General features: G+C 40.0%; 1 protein-coding gene across 9 annotated transcripts in view; it reads right to left on the reverse strand.

Annotated features, from left to right (window-relative positions):
- Positions 1 to 1230: 1230 nt before the first annotated feature.
- The window catches only part of atxn1a (ataxin 1a), a 375415-nt gene continuing 355768 nt past the window's right edge, over positions 1231 to 20877 (reverse strand). For 8 of the 9 annotated variants that reach the window (XM_043719063.2, XM_043719064.2, XM_043719065.2 and 5 more), the window contains one exon: positions 1231 to 5412. In XM_043719063.2, coding sequence (XP_043574998.2) covers positions 4882 to 5412 — 531 coding nt within the window. In that variant the 3' untranslated portion in view covers positions 1231 to 4881. The remainder of the gene's footprint in view (positions 5413 to 20877) is intronic. The other variant, XM_087978653.1, reaches the window with a different exon arrangement.

Below are 20877 nucleotides of genomic sequence, written 5' to 3' on the forward strand. Positions count from 1 at the left end.
TCTAGCTTGCATGGAGCCTTACTGGAGAACTGCAGTAGGTCTGAGAACAGAGCAGTGTGTTGCATGGAACTGGAAGCTCTGCCACATTGTTATTTTACAGATAGCACATTTGGTAAAACAGTCTGCATTTTGTCTCCTTAGTGTAGAGGAGACCACAGTGTGAGCAGGGAATAAGGAGACTAGATTGAATGAAGTGCAGGTAAACTGCTGCGTCATCTGGAAGGTGTTTCTGGGGCCACCTTCCACGGTTGTATGAGACAAACCATGGGGACGTGGTGGGAGCAGAGCAGCTGTGGACCAGGTGTCCCAGAGGAATGATCTCTTGTGGAATGCTGTCAAAGGAGGAGAGGAGAATGTGTATCCAGTGAGGTATCATTGTGGAGCATGTGCCTGAGTTCTATCTGAAAGCATAAATGGGAGAAACAAAATTCAGACTAGCAGATATTTAAAAGAAGGATCAAAATGGGAAGAGAGTTCACTGTCTGAAATTGTTAAACTCTGTATCAAGTTCAGTAGACTATAAAATGCTGAATCAGAAGATGAAATGCTGTTCCTCAAGCTTGTGTTAAGCTTTACTACAACATTGCAGCAAGGACAAACATGAGCTTGAGAACAGGGTGTCGAATCCAAATGGTCTGTAACTGGAAACTCAGGAAGCTTATGAACTGGGAGGCATTCTGAAAAGCCATCACCACTCAATATGACTGGTCACTCTTCCTGATCTAAAGGAGACTGCACTGTGAGCAATGAAACACAGTAGTTAAAACTGAAATAAGTAAAATACACAGTGACTTCGAATGAATGTCTGAGGCACTGGATAGTGAAGACCAGCAGCCAATTCTTATAAAGCAAAGAAAATGATTAGGTAACTATTTTAAGAGAAGACATATTTTGATCAGGAGTCTTAACTCCTGACTTCTAAAGTTTGCACAATGGCAATTGCAATGCACTGTTATTTTCTTTTAAGCTTGTTCCTTATACAATCACAAATTCTACCCTATATTTATGTCGTCTCATTTTTCATTCTTTATTTTACCAATTTCTTCACAAGAACATAATATTACAGAAATCTGATTGTAACAAATTGGTATCACCATCTTTACTGCATGAAACGTTTTGCTTTATGCCTACTGCGTGTTCTGCAGCTGAACTGCTCAGTTGCCTGATAAATCTATTTGAAGTTAAGTGATTGATACAAAATGCAAAATAAAAGAACTGGAAACAAGCAACTAGAGGAAACAGTTGCTGTTGGCACTGTTATTTTATTAGTACGAGTATACTGAAACAATAAACTTGTACTGGTATACAGACAATTTCTTTAAAACAAAATTTGTTCAAAGTCTGGATCAAATATTATCATCATAATGAAATAACTTCTAACTAGAAAACCTGCAAGCACCATCAAAGAAAGGGACCATAAAATTCAACAGACCCGAGTGTATCCTACAAATAGACACACCACGATTAGAAAATAGAATATGAATTCTTCCATTTGTATAATTGTTTAAAAAAAGCTAGTGCAAGTACAATATTGTACACTGGAATTACATAGAATACGCACGTGTACGGAAAACGTCCCCCTTTCACAATGAAAGCTCTTAACTACGTATTTATGCACTGAAAAATCTCTCTCCTCATCAGTAAGGTGCAAAACATTTTTCCCGCCCCCATTTTCCTGCATCTACTGGCCATTGCCATTAGGTGACCACAGCTTAGTCAGTCCATGAAGAAAACAAAAAAGACAATTACCGCCTCTAATTGATTCTCAATGGAAGACTTAGAACTTTCAATAGGTACTAACAACCAAAAACATAGCAAACTCAGGAGCAGCAGTTCATATCTGGGACTATTCACAAACTGGCTGCACATCTAAAAGCCTCTTTGTACAGTACTTCATTCTTGCCACAGCCTGAACAGATCAATCTCCTGGACATTACAAATTAAAATATACAACTAAATTTAACCTTCAACTTCTTTAATGGTACCCCCCTCAAATATATTACAAGATATGAAAGTCAAAGCTAGTTTAAACAGTATCCAAGCCTTTCAAAAACTGAGTAACCTTCCACCAACATTCAAATCTCCATGTGCAATAGCTTCATGTTACCTGTACTAATCGATGAGTGAGCCTTTACTGTTAAACCTTTTGAAAGCAATTTGTTTACAAAGGTCCCAACCAGATACAGCACTATGACAATCTGATCAGTAAGGTAACAATATTTGAGGCTAGGTTTGTTAAAAAGAAATTAGGCTTCAGAGTTAGTGAAAGTGCTGCTTCTGGTTATATCAGTGTTCCACATGCACACCAGCCCCATCCCTGAGTAAGAGGTGTGAAAGGGTCTCTCCAATCATCCTGTCCAGACAAATTAAAAAGGTGTGGTAGGTGGAAATCTCTATTACTATAGGAACAGTCAGTAAATATTTGTAACTGTCTACTTACAGGTGGGTTTACCCTGACTACCTTTGTGCGAATTCTTGTTTTATTTTTGTCCACTAGAAACTTTTAAAAAATAGCCTGCTGTCAGTTAACTATTGCGAATCAGATTTTGTAGAGGCACACGGCTGATCTGATTATAAATGAAAAAAACTTTCCTTGTATTCTGATCCAGCTACTTTTTTTTTATTAAAAAAAGAGGAGGCCAGGGACTCAGTTTAAAAAAGGCAGCAGTACAAAGAAAAGCAAAAAACGCAAATAATAGTTTTGTAAATGTAAGCTAAAAGATGTGAACTTTCTGACTAAACTTGGCACTTTTAATAAAAGGTTATTGCACAAGCAAATAAATTCAGAGCAACAGGCAGTTGGATCGAGTATGACCTGGCATGGTTCTACATTTGGAATTCCTACTTATAAATCAATATAAAACAAGTAACTAAATTTTTCGCATTGTGCCTGACTATTTCCTGTAGTGTTTCTTCAGCAAAACCAGTCAGTTAAATGAGTCCCTGCTTCCAGGCTGGGGAATAACAAAATCACCTGTTTAAATGTATAGTGGTACTGGATTATTTTGGCTAAAATCTCATATGTATCTCTGTACTCCATTGTTCTTCCATTTCAATTACCTCTTACCATCTGACGTTAAGAAAAAATAAAAGAATGTGACTGCCCTGAGCAAGTTAATGAAAGGGCTAATGCATTTACTGAGCAGAATTAACGTGTTATCATTAGGAACCCAGCACTAACCAAGCAATGTGAATGTGCAAAATATTGAAAACCTGCCCAGCTATTTTGGTGCGTGGTTCAGAGGTTTAATTATGATAAGCTTCTACGATACCCAAGTCTTTTGACCCAACATTTCCCCTCCCCATTAAGATCTCGAAACAGCTTTGGAATATTATCTTAAAGATGCAACTGCCAGCTACAAGTTAAGAAATTAGAAAGTTTCCAAAGCTAGCTAGACTTCAAGTTACTTGCACAAATTAAAAAAGCTATCACCCCCTGTTCACTTCCAACAATTTTCAGTTTTATTTGAGAACCTATTATGAAAAAAAAACTGCATTTTCAAAGGAGGCTTTGTTCATTTTAAATACTGCATGTTTGATGAATTACATTTGAATTGTTGTGTTGTGCTTGGAAAAGCACTGTGTATGTCATACTAAAAAAGAATCTAATTTAAACTCTACTTGAAGATGACTGAAAGATTTGAATGAGTAAAATCCTGTACAAATTCTTAGAATCATAATATATCACTGGTGTACACTGACATTCCTGTGTAACATATAATTAAGCAGATAAGAAACCTTTTTATTACACTATTTGAACCCATCTTTAATTTTTCAAAGATCTGTTTATTGAGGAATTTGATATTTTTTTAAAATGGCAAGTTACTAGGAACATTTACTGGTATCATTTTGAGCTGTCCTAAGAGAGATTTAATTTTATAGATATGACAGACTTTTGAGCCAGCCACTCAACTTGATATCCGAAGAAACACTGTGGGAAGGTCCCAATGCTAAGGCAGGCCAAACAATGATCGCTACGTCTTTTTTTTTTAAAATTGCCCCTTTTTTTAAAAAAGGTAGAGAGAGAAAACACAACTAACAGATTCACTGCATGATTGTTGACTCTCAAGGTGTGCAAATTGTCAAATGCTTTAAAAGTACAACAGTTAAACACTGGATAACCCAGGATTTCTCTTCCAGATTCTGTTTTAACTCTCTGTGGGATCTTTTCCCATTTTTGAAGCATTACATTTAAAAAGTGCTTTCTGAACAAGCAGTCATCAGTGGACTGCTGCTACCATACATAATCATTCACACAAGAATCAGGATCAATGATTCTCATTCTTCCAGACAATTTGAATCTACAATTCGTTCTAGACAAATCATTCTTCAGTTCCCTTTTCCTTTACAGTTCAGTATCTAGCTCTACATGGATAACAGTGTTTACAGATAATACTAAACTTGTCATTTTGGTATGACTTTGAGCATTCAGACCAAGATACCCAGTAAATAAATATTACTGAATTGCAAGTGCTTAAAGACCACCCCGTCACTTTGTTGTGTTGCACAACATTCAAGTGAACGTGGGGAAAACAAAAAGAAAGTGGCACCAATCATTACTAAATATCAACTGAATTTTTAAGAAATTAAAAACAGTACCAGAGAAGACATTAATGGATTCTGATCATGATAGGAATAATCCTGGTGAGAATTTTCTTAAGAGCATTCACTAAGCAGTGAATAGTCAGAACTATGTGGAAAGAACAGTTACCAGTCTCCTCCTTAACACCATTTGAAGATATTACAACATGTTATTAACAAAAAAACTAAAATAACAAGCAGATAACATGTAAATACTGGGTTTTTTTTCTAGCTTTAAGTCTACAGTACAGTATTATAGATTTTTAAATTTTTGAGCTTCCACTGCTCCCCGAAGTGCCTTCACTTGCCTACGTTGGACCGTCCTTCAATGCAAATCTTAACCTCCTGAGGAATGAAGGAAGGCTTGGGAAGATTCAATGGCTGCTCTTCATCTGTTTTCTCTACTTTTCGTGTTTCAGGAGCAGACCACCTCCTTTTCCTTGTTGGAGGCCGCCCGACCTCTGTTTTATTGAGCCAAGACCTTGCAGACTGTACTGTATTGGTTTCAGAAAACTTCAGTTTGCAATTTTCTGACACAACTGGTACACTTCCCTGCACGACCCCATTCTCTCGCTCCAAGTGCCGGGGCCTGTTCTCAGGTATACTATAATTCTTTGGGTGCTTCAACAAAACACCAGTTGAGTCAACAGCCTGTCCTTTCTTGACAGAGCCATTTTTTAGATTTTTCAGTGTAAGAGATATGCAAACATCACCAACAGAAAGTTTTGAACATGGCAAACCAAAGAGTTGAGAGGTTCTGTCCGGGCAACATGACGACCAGCCTTTTCCGAAAACAAAAAACGGGTGTTCCATCAGAACTTCAACACTGACCTAGAAATTAAATTCAACACAGTAAGTCTTTATGCAGCATATAAGACATTAGCTTCATTAATTACACAAGCTTAGTCATGATTAATAGTTGACAAAAAAAATACAATAGCAAAAATGACAACTATATGTTATAGTTTTAGATATCAAATGAAAGTGGCCACATGAAATAAAATGACCTATCTCTCTTATTAAGGAACTGAAACACGCACACAGGGTTGAAGTTGTAATGGTGATTGGTTTCTTAATGACACGGCCCTGTCTCAAATGCCTTTTAAGGCATCATGACTATAAAGTGAATAATGAGATTTGTAAAAAGTCAAATTAACTCTGATTTGGATTAAATTCATCCATTCCTCTGAAAGCTGCAGCATTCATTGAAATCATAGTAACAAGTTACAAAAAAACCAAGACCAGCTGAAGGAACCCTTTAAATATACCTGCTCACAGCTACATCAAAACTACTATTTAATCTGAAAACAAACAACCCCAATTAGAAACCTTTTACCTACTTGTTTTGGGACCAAAGGGTCACAATGCAGAAATGCTGCAGGTGAAAGGTAAATTAAGGCTCTCTATAGTATGATTAAAATTATGCTTGAAACTTGCTGCTGGTCACTCTAATCTTGACAAAGATATAAATTAATTTTCAAAACCATGGTTACTGTCAAGCTTTGTTCAAATGCAAGTTTGATTGTTGCAACTGCAGATTTGCTATGCTATTGTTGTGCCAAAAGCAAAATCACCAATCATGGCTCAGTCCACAGTTTTGTAAGTTACGAGCAGAGTTACCAATGTCTTTCACATGATCTCTTGATTATATACAGATTGGCAGGTATTTAGGATGCTAGCATGTAATCGTGCTGTAATAATTACAGCAAGGTTGAAACTTTATTGCTGGAACAGCACAGCAGGTCAGGCAGCATCCAGGGAACAGGAGATTCGACGTTTCGGGCACAGGCCCTTCTTCAGGAACCTTTACCTACTACTTCACTTAACTGTGAAAAACATCCTGAGGCACTTCACAAAGAGGTGGAAGAGAAGAATAGAAACAGACTCAAAGGTATAAAGCCAAGCTGGGACAGTCAACAAAATCAACTGAAGAGATTAGCTTTCCTCAAGATTTTAGAAATGAAGTAAAAAGGGAGATAAAGATAGCAGGAAGCTTCCTCCAACGGGGGGTGAAAGGTGAAAGGCTCTCTCTCTCAAATTGAACTGAATTTCTGGACACTGCTACAAACGCTTTGGGTAGGTCCCTGACAAATACCAAACAGTGGCAAATGCTGTAACTAGGTTTAGTTCAGAGAATTAGTTCTTTGAGTAATGATATTTTATGTTAAAAAATAGCAAAACAAAGTGCAAACAAGAGACAGCTGCAGGATGTAAGAAAATATTTCGACATGAAACTCACTCAGGTATCAACGGGCACAAATTCACTGAACAGTACATCATATACATATGTAATATAAATTATCATATTTAATTATGTATAATTCATTCATATGCACTAGAAAAACAGAAATAAATTAAATAATCAACAGAGGGCAAAGATTGTATCTTGCATTCATTTATCATTTACATTCATCAGAATCAGATAGTTCTTCAGAATAAACAGCAGAGAGAGCAAGGATAATAAAAGCAAGGGGCACAACTAGTGGGAGTGGAGACCTGGATACCAAGCTATGTAAAAACATACCACCAAAGTATATCAACAAATGGAAAACCAAGTGACTGATCATGTCAAGCCCAAAATAAATGAGTGACAGAAAAGTAGTATAAATAACAATACAAGCCTTGCAATAATATATGAAATGGGGAAAAGAGATCATCCATCTCATTTCATTTCTAGTGTTTATCTCGGCTGAATATATTTATTTAATGATACAACACTAAAGTTCAAACCGTAAACTTTAAAACCCTTACTTCAGAAGCAATCCAGGTTAGTGATAGGAAAAAGAACCATTTAAGCAATTTAGTAATCAAAATTATGTTTTAGCATTGCTAACTGACCCCTCCTAACACAGAGGAGACATGGCCACAAAATCACCGCTTTGGAGAGTTAAAAATCACACACACACCAGGTTATAGCCCAACAGGTTTAATTGGAAGCACTAGTTTTCGAAGCGCTGCTCCTTCATCAGCTGGTTGTGGAGTATAAGCTTGTTGGACACAGAATTTTTGCAAACGTTTACAGTGTGATGTAACTGAAATGATATATTGAAAAAGACCTGGATTGTTTGTTAAGTCTCTCATCTGGTTTCACATTTTTCATATGTAAATTCCAGAACTTTCCTCAAGTTACATTCTCAAGTGAACTTTAACAATAGATGCCTGTCGGCCCAGGTAATGCATTGAAGGTGTGAGGTGCCCTGTGTGAGGCTTTCTGTGCCCCAATGTTCAGACTGATTCTAATCTAAAAAAGATTTACAGAATCTTACATGCATTCATGCAGTTTTTCAGAAAACTAAAATGTAATCGTGCAAGTACAAATTCACCCCACAAACACATGTGTGCGCGCGCACATGGAGATTTGAGTGTCTGTGAGAGAGTATGTGCGTGAGTGTGAGTGTAAAGGGGTCTAGTGTGAGAGAGTATATGTGAGCATATGAGAGAGAACTTGTGCATGAGAGATAATCTGCGTGAGAGTATGGGTCTGTAGGAGGGTGACAATGTGCGCGCGCGCATGCGCAGTGCATTGGGGTCACCTGTAGTGTGACATAAACCCATGGGAATCCAACCAGGACCTGGGTTCATGTTACACCACAGGTGACCCCACTTCACGTCACACAGACAGACAGACAGAAACACATTCCTACAGATCCATATACTCATGCAGATGAGCTCTCATACACAAGCTCTCTCTCATAACGCTCACATATACACACACCCTAATACAGACTTATACCCCTTTACACGCTCACTCACACACAATCACACACACTCACAGATACTCATACCTACATTCTCTCTCTCACTCTCACACACACACACACACACACACACACACAGTTTGTGGGGTGAATTTGTACTTGCAGAATTACATTTTAGTTTGCTGAAAAACTGCATGAATCCATGTAAGATTCTGTAAATTCCTTTTTTAGATTAAAATCAATCTGAACATTGAGGCACAGACACCTACAATGCATTATTTGAGATGATTTGACGCCTATTGTTAAAATTCACATGAGAATGTAACTTCAAGAAAGTTCTGGAATTTACCTATGAAAGAACTGAAACCAACATGTCTATTCTCAAAGATGAGAGATTGAACAAACAATCCAGGTCGTTTTCAATACATAATTTCAGTTACATCACACTGTAAACTTTTGCTACCAATTTTGTGTCCTATGATCTTATACTCCACAACCACCTGATGAAAGAGCAGTGCTCCAAAATCTAGTGCTTCCAAATAAACCAGTTGGATTATAACCTGGTGTTGTGTCATTTTTGTCCACCCCAGTCCAACACTGACACTTCTACCTCGTTGGAGAAGTTGTCTAATTGTCATGAATACAAACAGCAAGTGCTGGAAAAACTCAGCAGGTCTGGCAACATTTGTAAAGAAAAGCAGAGTTAAATTTTTCAAGTCCAGTGAAATCATTTTATTGTGCAGTCTTCTCAGATCAGAGAAATACGGTTGCTCTAAAAAGAACTTTTGGCCGATTGACTGTTTATTTCTTGACTGTTGGTTTCTTCACCTGCTTTACCATTTGTCCTGGGTTTTCAACAGTGGTTTTGAGCCTTCTTCCACCCTCCTGCTGAAACTAAACATTATCTGGGACCAGGGCTTCTCAATATTGACCCTGCCACCACCTAAAGTTAACTTTATCACAGCGAAAGATGCCCCTGTAACCGCCACAGCCAGCCACAAACATCTTGCTGTTTCATAGCACAGGTGGAATCAGCAAGCACTAAGAACCATTGCTGCCATCAGCATATGCTTAGCGGGTGATGACCATGGAGTCGTACAGCACAGAAACAGGCCCTTTGGCCCAACACGTCTGTGCCGACCAGGTTTCCTAAACTGAACTAGTCCCATTTGCCTGCATCTGGCCCATATCTAAACCTTTCCTATCCATGTTGGCCAAAACACAGGAAACAGAATATACATAGATGGGCTTCTCTCAGATTGGAGACAATTTGAAAGTAATATTTGAAAGGGATCAGTGTTGGGACTCTTGCTTTTTCTTATTTATATAAATGATTTGGAGATGGAGGTGTTTGCAGATGATATTAAGCTAGGGAGAATAATGTGAGGATGACGTTGAGCGATTTCAGAGGAACATGGGCAAGTTGGCCAAACGCAGACACCGAGTAGATGAACAAGCTCTGAAGGGACACTGGACCCAAAACATTAACTCTGCTTTCTCTCAACAGAAGCCAAGTATTTTTCCCAGCAATTTCTGTTTTTGTGCTGGCTCATAAAATTCAATGTAGAGGAATGTGAGCTAATGCATTTTGGTAGGAGAAACATGGCGGGAGAAAGAATATGGGCTCAATGGTAAGCATGAAGGTGAGTACAAGAGCAGAGGGACATCAGGGCTCATGTGCATGATTCTCTAAAGGTGGCCAAGCAAGTTATATCAGTTATTAAGAAGGCTTATAGGATCTTTGGATTTATAAAGAATGGCAAAGAATACAAAAGGGAATGATGTGAGACCTTTACAAATCATTAGTCAGACCAAATTTGAAATAGTGTTCAGTTCTGGGTACCTTATTTAGGGAAGGTTGCTCAAGCCCTGAAACAGGGCACAGGAGATTTACTAGAATGATGCCATGAATGAGGGATTTTAAATACAAGATTAGATCAAACAGGCTTATTCTCTTTGGTGCAGAGAAGATTAAGAGGTGACCTTATTGAGGTGTTCAAAAATATGAACAACTTTGACAGGGAAATGAAGGATATTCTATTCCCACTTTTAGGTATGCCAGTAGCTAGGGGCCACAACTTCAAGATTGTCAGCGAGAGAGCTAGGAATGAGAGAAGGAGAAATTTCTTTACTCATGAGTTGTTAGGATTTGGAATGCACTGCCTGAGACAGTAGTGGAAATGGATTCTATAGGTGGTTTCAAAAGAGACTGGACATATATGTGAAAGTAATTAATTTAGAGGACTACGGAGATAGGGCTGGAGAATGGGACTACCTGGGTTGCTCGATCAGAACAGTGTACAGAAACAACCACCTCCTTCTGTCCTGTAAAATTCTATGATTCGATATACCAATTTTCAAATTTTGATTAAAACAATAGCATATGGGTGGTGGTAACTTTTGTGTCTTACCAGAACTGTGCCCTAGTTCAGTTTGTGTCAGAGCAGAGAAACACACTACCTCCCCTAATGTTGATAAAAAATCGACTTGACTGTGGTAGTTTACAAAAAGAAAAATGGATGAACATAGAACAGTCCACGACAGGGGCGGCACAGTGGCTCAGTGGTTAGCACTGCTGCCTCACAGCACTAAGGTCCCAGGTTCAATTCCAGCCTCAGGCGACTGTCTGTGTGGAGTTTGCACATTCTCCCCGTGTCTGCGTGGGTTTCCTCCGGGCGCTCCAGTTTCCTCCCACAGTCCAAAAACGTGCAGGTTAGGTGAATTGGCCATGCTAAATTGCCCGTAGTGTCAGGCGAAGGGGTAAATGTAGGGGAATGGGTCTGGGTGGGTTGTGCTTCGGCGGGTGGTTGTGTACTTGTTGGGCCGAAGGGCCTGTTTCCACACTAAGTAATCTAAAACGACAGGAGCAGGCCCTTTGACCCACCATTAGCTAAACTAAGGCTAAACAAATCACATCTGCCTGCACATGGTTCATAATCCTCTCTCCCGTGCCTGCCAATGTGACAATGTAAATGCCTCTTAAACAGCACAATCATATCTGCTTCTATCATCTCCCTTGGCAGTGTGTTCTAGGCACCCACCACCTTTTGTGTAAAAAAAACTTGCCTTGCGCATCTCCATTAAACTTCCCCCTCTCACCTTAAATCTATGCTGTCTATTATTCTCATGTCCACCCTGGGAAAAGATCGCCAATTATTCACTACATCCATGCCTCTCATATATGTTTCTATCAGCTTGCCCCGCAGCCTCCAACATTGAAGACCATTAGCTTGTTTATGGTTTGAGATAATTAAGGATTAATTTTAGTTTAGAAAGCCCACAGATTAAAAGACTTTAGCACTTCAGAGGATACCTGACTGAGGTTAGAAGAAAAAATAGTTTCTCTCTGAGAGAAGAATATTCACTTTATTGGGATTATATCATAGACCCCCCACCCCTCCCCCAGTCGTCAGCGGGAAATTGAGAAACAAATTTGTAAGGAGATTTCAGTTATCTGTAAGAATAATAGGACGGTTATGGTAGGGGATTTTAACTTTCCAAACATAGACTGGGACTGCCATAGTATTAAGGGTTTAGATGGAGAGGAATTTGTTAAATGTGTACAAGAAAATCTTCTGGTCCAGTATGTGGATGTACCTACTAGTGAAGGTGCAAAACTTGACCTACTCTTGGGAAATAAGGCAGGACAGGTGATTGAAGCGTCAGTGGGGCCAGAGATGATAATACTATTAGTTTTAAAATAGTGATGGATAAGGATAGACCAGATCTAAAAGTTGAAGTAGTAAATTGGAGGAAGACTAATTTTGATGGAAATTAGGCATAACTTTCAAAAGGTAATTGGGGGCAGATGTTTGCAGATAAATGGACGGCTGAAAAATGGGAAGCCTTCAAAAATGAGACAACAAGAATCCACAGACAGTGTATTCCTGTTAGGGTGAAAGGAAAGGCTGGTAGATGTAGGGAAGGCTGGATGGCTAAGGAAATTGAGGTTTTTGGTTAAGAAAAAGGAGGAAGCATATGTCAGGTATAGGCAAAGGTGAGGAATGCAGATGCTGGAAACCAGAATTTAGATTAGAGTGGTGCTGAAAAAGCACAGCAGGTCAGGCAGCATCCGAGGAGCAGGAAAATTGATGTTTTGGGCAAAAGCCCCTCATCAGGAATAGAAGCAGGAAGCCTCCAGGGTGGAGAGATAAATGGGAGTGGGGACAAGGTTGCAAAGAGTACAATAGGTGAATGGGGGTGGGGGGTGATCTAAACTCTGGTTTCCAGCATCTGCAGTCCTCACTTTTGCCTCGTTGATTTTAACCTTACTGCGAATCCTCTTGCCAAGGATGCCTACCTCGAAGAAGTTCTCCTCCTCTCTCCAGAAGAATCTCAGTGAGTCTCTCTCTCACTGCAACCCCAAGGTCATCTCCTCTTTGCTACCTTCCCCCACCCTCCTCTCTGACCTATCACCTCCATCCTTCGCCCCAGCACCTCCCCCCAACCCCCCTCCAATTTATCTCTCCACCCTGAAGTCTTCCTGCCTCTATTCCTGATAAAGGGCTTTTGCCCGAAACATCGATTTTCCTGCTCCACGGATGCTGCCTGACCTGCTGTACTTTTCCAGCATCACTCTGATCTAAACGTATGTCAGGTATAGACAAGAGAGAGATTGAATGAATCCTTAGAGTATGAAGGCAATAGGAGTATACTTAAGAGAGAAATCAGGAGGGCAAAAAGGGGACATGAGATAGCCTTGGCAAATGGGGTTAAGGAGAATCTGAAGGGATTCTATGAAAACATAAAGGACAAAAGGGTAACTAGGGAGAGAATAGAGCCCCTGAAAGATCAGCAAGGCAGCCTATGTGTGGAGCTGCAGGAGATGGGGGAGATACTAAATGAGGATTTTGCATAGGTGTTTACTGTAGAGATCATGGAAGACATAGAATATGGGGAAATAGATAGTGACATCTTTAAAAATGTCCATATTACAGAGGAGGAAGTGCTGGATGTCTTGAAATGAATAAAAAGTGGATAAATCCTCAGGACCTGATCAGGTGTACCCGAGAACTCTGTGGGAAGCTAGGGAAGTGATTGCTGGCACCCTTGTATCATCGATAGTCACAGGTGAGGTGCCGGAAGACTGGAGGTTGGCAAACGTAGTGCCACTATTTAAGAAAGGTGGTAAGGGAAAGCTAGGGAACTATAGACCGGTGAGCCTGACCTTGGTGGTGGGTAAGTTGCTGGAGGGAATCCTGAGGGACAGAATTTACATGTATTTGGAAAGGCAAGGACTGATTAGGGATAGTCAGTATGGCATTTTGCATGGGAAATCATGCTTCACAAACTTGATTGAGTATTTTGAAGTAACAATGAGGATTGATGAGGGCAGAGCAGTAGATGTGATCGATATGGACTTCAGCAAGGTGTTTGATAAGGTTCCTCAAGGGAGATTGGTTAGCAAAGCTAGATCTCATGGAATACAGGGAAAACTAGCCATTTGGATACAGAACTGGCTTGAAGATAGAAGACAGAGGGTGGTGGTGGAGGGTTGTTTTTCAGTCTGGAGACCTGTGACCAGTGGAGTGCTACAAGGATTGGTGCTGGGTCCTCTACTTTTCGTAATTTACATAAATGATTTGGATGCGAGCATAAGAGGTATAGTTAGTAAGTTTGCAGATGACACCAAAATTGGAGGTGTAGTGGACAGCAAAGAAGGTTACCTCAGATTACAACAGGATCTTGATCAGATGAGCCAATGGGCTGAGGAGTAGCATTTAATTTAGATAAAATGTGAGGTGCTGCATTTTAGGAAAGCAAATCAGGGCAGGACTATACTCTTAATGGTAAGGTCCAAGGGAGTGTTGCTGAACAAAGAGACCTTGGACTGCAGGCTCATAGATCCTTGAAAGTGGAGTCGCAGGTAGATAGGATAGTGAAGAAGGCGTTTGGCATGCTTTCCTTTATTGGTCAGAGTGTTGAGTACAGGAGTTGGGAGGTCATGTTGTGGCTGTACAGGACATTGGTGAGGCCACTGTTGGAATATTGTGTGCAATTCTGGTCTCCTTCATATCGGAAGGATGTTGCGAAACTTGAAAAGGTCCAGAAAAGATTTACAAGGATGTTGCCAGGATTGGAGGATTTGAGCTATAGGGAGAGGCTGAATAGGCTGGGGCTGTTTTCCCTGGAGCATCAGAGGCTGAGGGGTGACCTTATAGAGGTTTATAAAATCATGAGGGGCATGGATAAGATAAATAGTCAAGGGTTTTTTATCCCCCTGCAATGGGAGTCCATAACTAGAGGGCATAGGTTTAGGTTGAGAGGGGAAAAGATATAAAAGAGACCTGAGGGGCAACTCTTTCACACAGAGGGTGGTGCGTGTAAGGAATGAGCTGCCAGAGAAGTGGTGGATTCTCGTACACTTACAGCATTTAAAAGGCATCTGGATGGGTATATGAATAGAAAGATTTTCAAGGGATATGGGCCAGGTCTTGGCAAATGGGACTAGATTAGGATATCTGGTCGGCATGGATGAGTTGGACCAAAGGGTCTGTTTCCATGCAGTACATCTCTATGACTGTATTGGACAGTTCAAGGAAAGTAGTTAACTTTGGAAGTTTCACAAAATAAACTTTTACACTGATTTGAGATCTGCAGGTTACTAAAAGCTGAGAAAGTCTAAGCTCCTAGTTTTGAGAAAACATACTAGTTCCAAGGAGGGAATCAGTCAACTCATGTTTAAAAAGTTGAAATAGTGATGTAAATTCTCTAGATTTAAGTCTCCGTAATTAATAGCATCAGGAAATTGGATAAGACTTTGTTTTCAAATCTTTCACATAATGCTCTTTATTTCTATAGATTGGTGTGATTCCTTTATCTTTTGTGTCATAAACTTCTGTTGTTGAAGAAAATGTTTCAGTGAATCGGCATCAAATAATTTTTTTAAAAAAATCTATTCGGCCAGATTTCATTCTGGGACTTGGCCAGTAGTACTATCAGCTGGGATTATAACTATTGGACAGTATTGATTATTCTTCCTTACAACTTCAAATTCAAAAAAGGCAGCATAAAAATACTTCCATTTAAAGATTAATTAGTTTGTAACTTGTGTATTTTTGGATGAACTCAAATTTATTTGTTGCATTGTAAGAAAGACATATGAAGATATAGTAAATTAATTTATATGCTTCAAGGTAAAGTTAAACAGCATATTGACAACATCCCCAGCAAACCTACTCCACTACCCTAACATACTGAAGAAATGCTGCTTTTAAAATGCTGGAATAATTTTCATATGTTAGTTTACATAACACATTGGATTTATTGTTAAATTGAAGCAATTGGTATTTAGTTAGGTCACTTAATGCAATACAAAACAACCTTGGGTCCTTCCTGTGGTGTGGTGTTGGTGTCCCTACCCTGGACCACCTGTTCCACAAGTGGGCAATGACATCTCTGAACAGACTGATTACAAAAATAGATTAAATTTTTTTAAATTAAGAGGAAACTACCAGGTCAAGTGAGATTGTAATCTGTAGACAAAAGCAAGAGTAATAGGTTATTTCTCTGAAGTCTGTCAGTCAAACAAAATGGAATTTTGTAACGATTTGTACATTTTCATGGTAAGTTTTTATGATACTATACCAGAAAGTATCAGATGGTATCAATTTCAAATTTGAAATCATGTCTGGTGATTTGGTATTCCAGTACTATAAACCACCAGGATACTGTCCAGTTGTGCAATTTGTCATTACTGTGAATTGTATAAAACACTGTCTCCAGGTGGTGTAAAGAGCACACGTGCACAAAGAGGTCAAGTGAAATGTCTACTAGACATCTTCATCGTGACAGAGAACTGGAATTTAACAAATGTTACATACAAGTAAAGTTCAGTTTCTAAAATAATTGCTGCTGCTGTATTAAATTGAAATGATCTCCATTGAGAATGAGCGTGACTGCAGGAAAGTAAATAATTTTATTGAGAGTTCAGTTCAGGACAGAGACATGTGGGGCTCTGAAATGAGCTTTTGGCTTCAGATTTTAGCATTTCTAACAATTTATTTCTTGACTGCTGCTTTATTCGCTAATTATTTCCTGTCTGCGGGTTTCATTGCTGTCTTTACCACTTACCCCAGGTTTTCAACTTAATGATTGAGCATTGCTCCACCTTCCTCTTGATGTTGGACCTGATCCAGAAGCAGAGCTTCTCTGCACTGACCCTGCTGCCAGTCAAAGGTCACGGCTAAGGTCATGCCCTTGTGATGCGCAACCAGCCACAATCCTTTTTCTGGTTCACAGTACAGTGGAACCAGCTAACACCAAGTGTCACTGGTGCCCGCAGCGCATCAGAAGTTGACGCCCATCTTTGCTGCCGGGTTGGTGTTTTAGAATACATGTCTTTCTGATACACTTTTCAAATACAGGGTTTGGCTCAGTGTGTGCAATGCTTCCTTTGTTGAGTCATCACTGACAAGGACAACATTCGTCACCCTCCCTAAATAAACATAAACTGTTTTTCTTTGTGATAACAAAGTACTTTGTTTTCTTAGATTATTCAATTTCTACACAATATTATAATAAGCTGTTCAGAAACGTGATGGTACAGCACTGGTAGTGCCTCTGGGCTAGTAATCTAGAGGCCCAGCAAATGCTCTAAACTATCATTTTCAGTGGGCAGTTCAGTGGGCAACTGCATTGCTACAGGTATGGAGTCACATGTAGGCCAGACAGGTAAGGATTGCAGATTTCTTTATATGAAGGGCATTAGTGCACCAGCTGAGCTTTTACAACAATTAACGACAGCTCAGCAATCACTATTACTGAGCTTATATTTATATTGGAGATTTATTGACTGAATTTAAACTCCACCAGTTGACGTGATGGGATTTGAACGCAGACCCCCAATTCTGTTTGAATGAAGAATAAAGGACTAGAACCAAACATTCACAAAAATGAGATGCCAACCTGGTGAAGCTACAAAAAACTGATTTGCTTGCATGCCAACTGATAGACAGGGTTTAGCAAGTCTAAAATCAACAGCCCTAAGACATCTCGTTGTGAATGGCAGTGGCACACTAAACAACTCACTGGAGAAGGATCCACTATGACAGGGAGCCCAGCACATCAGTGTAAAAATAAGCCTGAAGCAAGTTCAGCCAGTAGTGCCAAGTGGAAAATTTATCTTGGCCTCTACCAGCCTTCAATCAATTTGATTCAATTCATGTGATATCAAGAAAAGGCTGCAGACACTGCATAATACAAAGGCCCTGACAACAATCCAGCATTCATACTGAAGATTTCTACCCCAGAATCTGCTGTAGCCCTAGCCAAGCTGCTCCAGCACAGCTACAACACGAGCATCTATCTGAATAAAATGTGGAAAACTTCCCAGGCATGTCCTGTACTAAAATGTTCTAAAAATACTTGCATGGGCTCATCAAACTTATCAAGTATTCAAACCATAAGGTTAGGAAAATCTCATCTATCTCCAGTATATGTGTCATGTTCAAGGAGTAAATTGGAATATCTCTCTGGACACTGATGTAATATTAAAGAGTTAAACTGCACTGAGTGAACATTCTGGAAGTGGGTGGGGATGACAGTCAGGAAGAATACAAATCACCCCTACTGCAACTGGACAGTCATTTGCTACTATTCCCAAATTAAACTATCATTCAATCTCTTCCATTCAGAAATGCTTCCCAGCCTTCCCCTGAAGTTAGAACACCTCACACCTGCATTGTCTTGGGGAATCACTGAGTCAGGAAATCATCTGCCTAACAATTCCCCAGGATTAGGGCATTAGCACTTGCATTATGTCTGAGGATGATCTCATCCTGCCATTGTACCTGAGGTAACATGTGACTGGGGGTTGTCTTGAGTGGCATGTGACTGTGGGGGAGTGGCCAGAGCATCTGTAAGCATGGCCAACTGACCTGTATAAAGGGGATGTATTTGTTCAGGGCCTCATTTTGACACATGCCAGGGAGGGGGTCAAAGGGGGTCACCTAGCTTGTACAAACTTTAATAAACTTTAACTGTTTGCAGAAGTTGGTGTGTGTGAAACCTTGGGAAAAGAACCGAATATATGTTGAGTGAAAATACGAACTGGCCTCTTTGCACCTGTGATTTTTGGCAGACAAACCTATTGACTCTGAAATGTTTCCTGTAATTTTTGCTGGAATTGTGTTAAATGTTGAGTGGAAGCAGCTTTTGATTTACTAATACTCAACTATAAAACATAAATAATGAATGGCTACTTGCATGAGGAATACAATGATAATGGTCAACTGTGGAACTATGTCCTAGGTAGGTGTCAAGGCCTTTAGGAACTGATGAAAGAAAATGAGAGAGAAAGGATGAAGAAACACAGATAGAATAGCATGTAGCACACTTCACATCAAGGACATTTAATTCCCAGCATCTGCATCACTCTGCATTTTTAGCTGTGCTTATGTGCACAACACCCTAAACCCAGAGGTGAATAGATATATGGATGCACCAAACTTAGAGTACAATTCATATTTCTCTAACCATACCATCTTTTTGTCAGATTCTGAAACTACAGAAAACCTTTTAAACACTCTCTACCTACAGCTTCAAACTATTAGTCGAAAATAAAATTGAGCAGCAAATCACAAACAGTAAAGATGTTAGCAATGATACAGGAGAAACAGTATACAAATGTAAAGTCCAGAGCTGAATACTAAAAGTGCTTTTTATTTGTTTTTGGGAGGAGGAAACTCTATTCTTCTACCAAAAATCAGCAGATTAATGTATTTCTCATTATAAATGATCATTTCACTTTGCTGTAACTTGCAAAACAGATAGGCTTGGAATTTCATTAAAGTTCTTGCCTACCTGTAGATACAATCCGAGTGGAAGTGACAAAAGTAGCACAAAAGGTTGAAATGTGAGTCATACCCATACAGATTTACATGAGAACTCGGTGATCTTTACAGAACTCTGTGGTACCACCAATTCTCTTGACCCCTCCACTGTCTCCAAAATTGTATTGCTGCTTGTCAAACACCATGGAGGAGAAAGAGAGAACAGATGCAGCAGATGCTGGAGATCAGAATCAAAACGTGTGGTAGTAATAAAGCACAGCCGGTCAGATAGCATCCGAGGAGCAGGAGAATTGACGTTTTGAGCAAATGTTCTGATCAGGAATGTTCTGAGGAGCTTACGCTCAAAACATGGACTCTCCTGCTCCTTGGATGCTGCCTGACCAGCTGTGCTTTCTAGCGCCACACCTTTTGACTCTGCTTGTCAAACGTTATATACTGAATGAGCATAAACATCCTCCAAATTCTGAGAGAACTGAAGCCTTGTCCTAGCCCTGACTCCATTGCTCCCTCCCTGGCAACTATCTTAGGCTGACCTGTTTGCAACCTTGCTGCCATATTCGACCCAGGGGTGAGCTTCCTACCACATTTCTGTGCCTTCATTAAGGGTGCTCATTTTCACATCTCTAAAAAATCTAACTTTTCTCCACTTTAGCTTACCTGTTGAAGCTCTCATCCATGCCTTAATTATCAAGATTTGAATATTCTAATGAACTTTTGGCCATCCCTCTATCCGAATTTACATCAAGTCTGGTTCACCAACCACCCCTCTGCACAGTGACTGAGAGTAGCTGCCAGTTAAGCATTGATTTAGATTACTTAGTGTGGAAACAGGCCCTTCGGCCCAACAAGTCCACACCAACCCGCTGAAGCGCAGCCCATCCAGACCCATTCCCCTACATTTACCCCTTCACCTAACACTTGGGGCAATTTAGTATGGCCAATTCACCTGACCTGCACATTTTTGGACTGTGGGAGGAAATCGGAGCACCCGGAGGAAACCCACGCAGACACGGGGAGAATGTGAAAACTCCACACAGTCAGTTGGCTGAGGCGGGAAATGAACCCGGGTCTCTAGCGCAGTGAGGCAGCAGTGCTAACCACTGTGCCACCCACCGTTCATTGCTTCTTGGTTTAAAATTCTCATCAGTTTCAATGTTTTTCCAGGCCTCATTCCTCACCACTGCAGTTATCCTCGAGTTCTACAGTCCACAGAGATCTCTAATTTTGACACCTTGACCCTTCACTGATTTTAACCACGTCATCATTGGTAACCATGCATTCAGCAGCTGAAGCTCCAAACTCTGGAATTCCCTCCCTTAACACCTCTGCCACCACCTCTCTTTCCTCCTTTAAGATACTCCCTGAAGTCTACTTTGATAGCTTTCAGTTACCTGCTTTAATCTAGGCATTGAGGCTCACTACCATAATTTGTTCAATAACACCCCTATGTTGGGATGTTGAATTACAATAAAAGTTATGCACAAGAAAAAAAAGTAGTTGGTTCAAAGTTCAGCTCTTCTGACACTGTCTATGCCCACAAAGCTGGTCATGCTTCCGGGTCTATATGTCAAGTTTCCTTTGACTCTGTCCTTCAAGTGTGTTCATTATTAAATCACATTCAGAATTTCAGGCAAATGGCAACTATGGTCAGCTTAATTTATTACTAATAACCTGGAGCTGCAGTAACTAGCAGTTCACTGAAGCCTCATTCTGGTCTGATTCTCATACTGATGTTACAATTACTTTAAGTTCAGTAAATTCAAAATTCAGTCACTTAATGTGACCTTGGAGAGCCAGATCCATGA

This window comes from Chiloscyllium plagiosum, unplaced genomic scaffold (assembly GCF_037043375.1).
Source record: "Chiloscyllium plagiosum isolate Xiang-an unplaced genomic scaffold, Cpla_swu_hap1 HiC_scaffold_34, whole genome shotgun sequence".
In the NCBI taxonomy this organism is placed as follows: Eukaryota; Metazoa; Chordata; class Chondrichthyes; order Orectolobiformes; family Hemiscylliidae; genus Chiloscyllium; species Chiloscyllium plagiosum.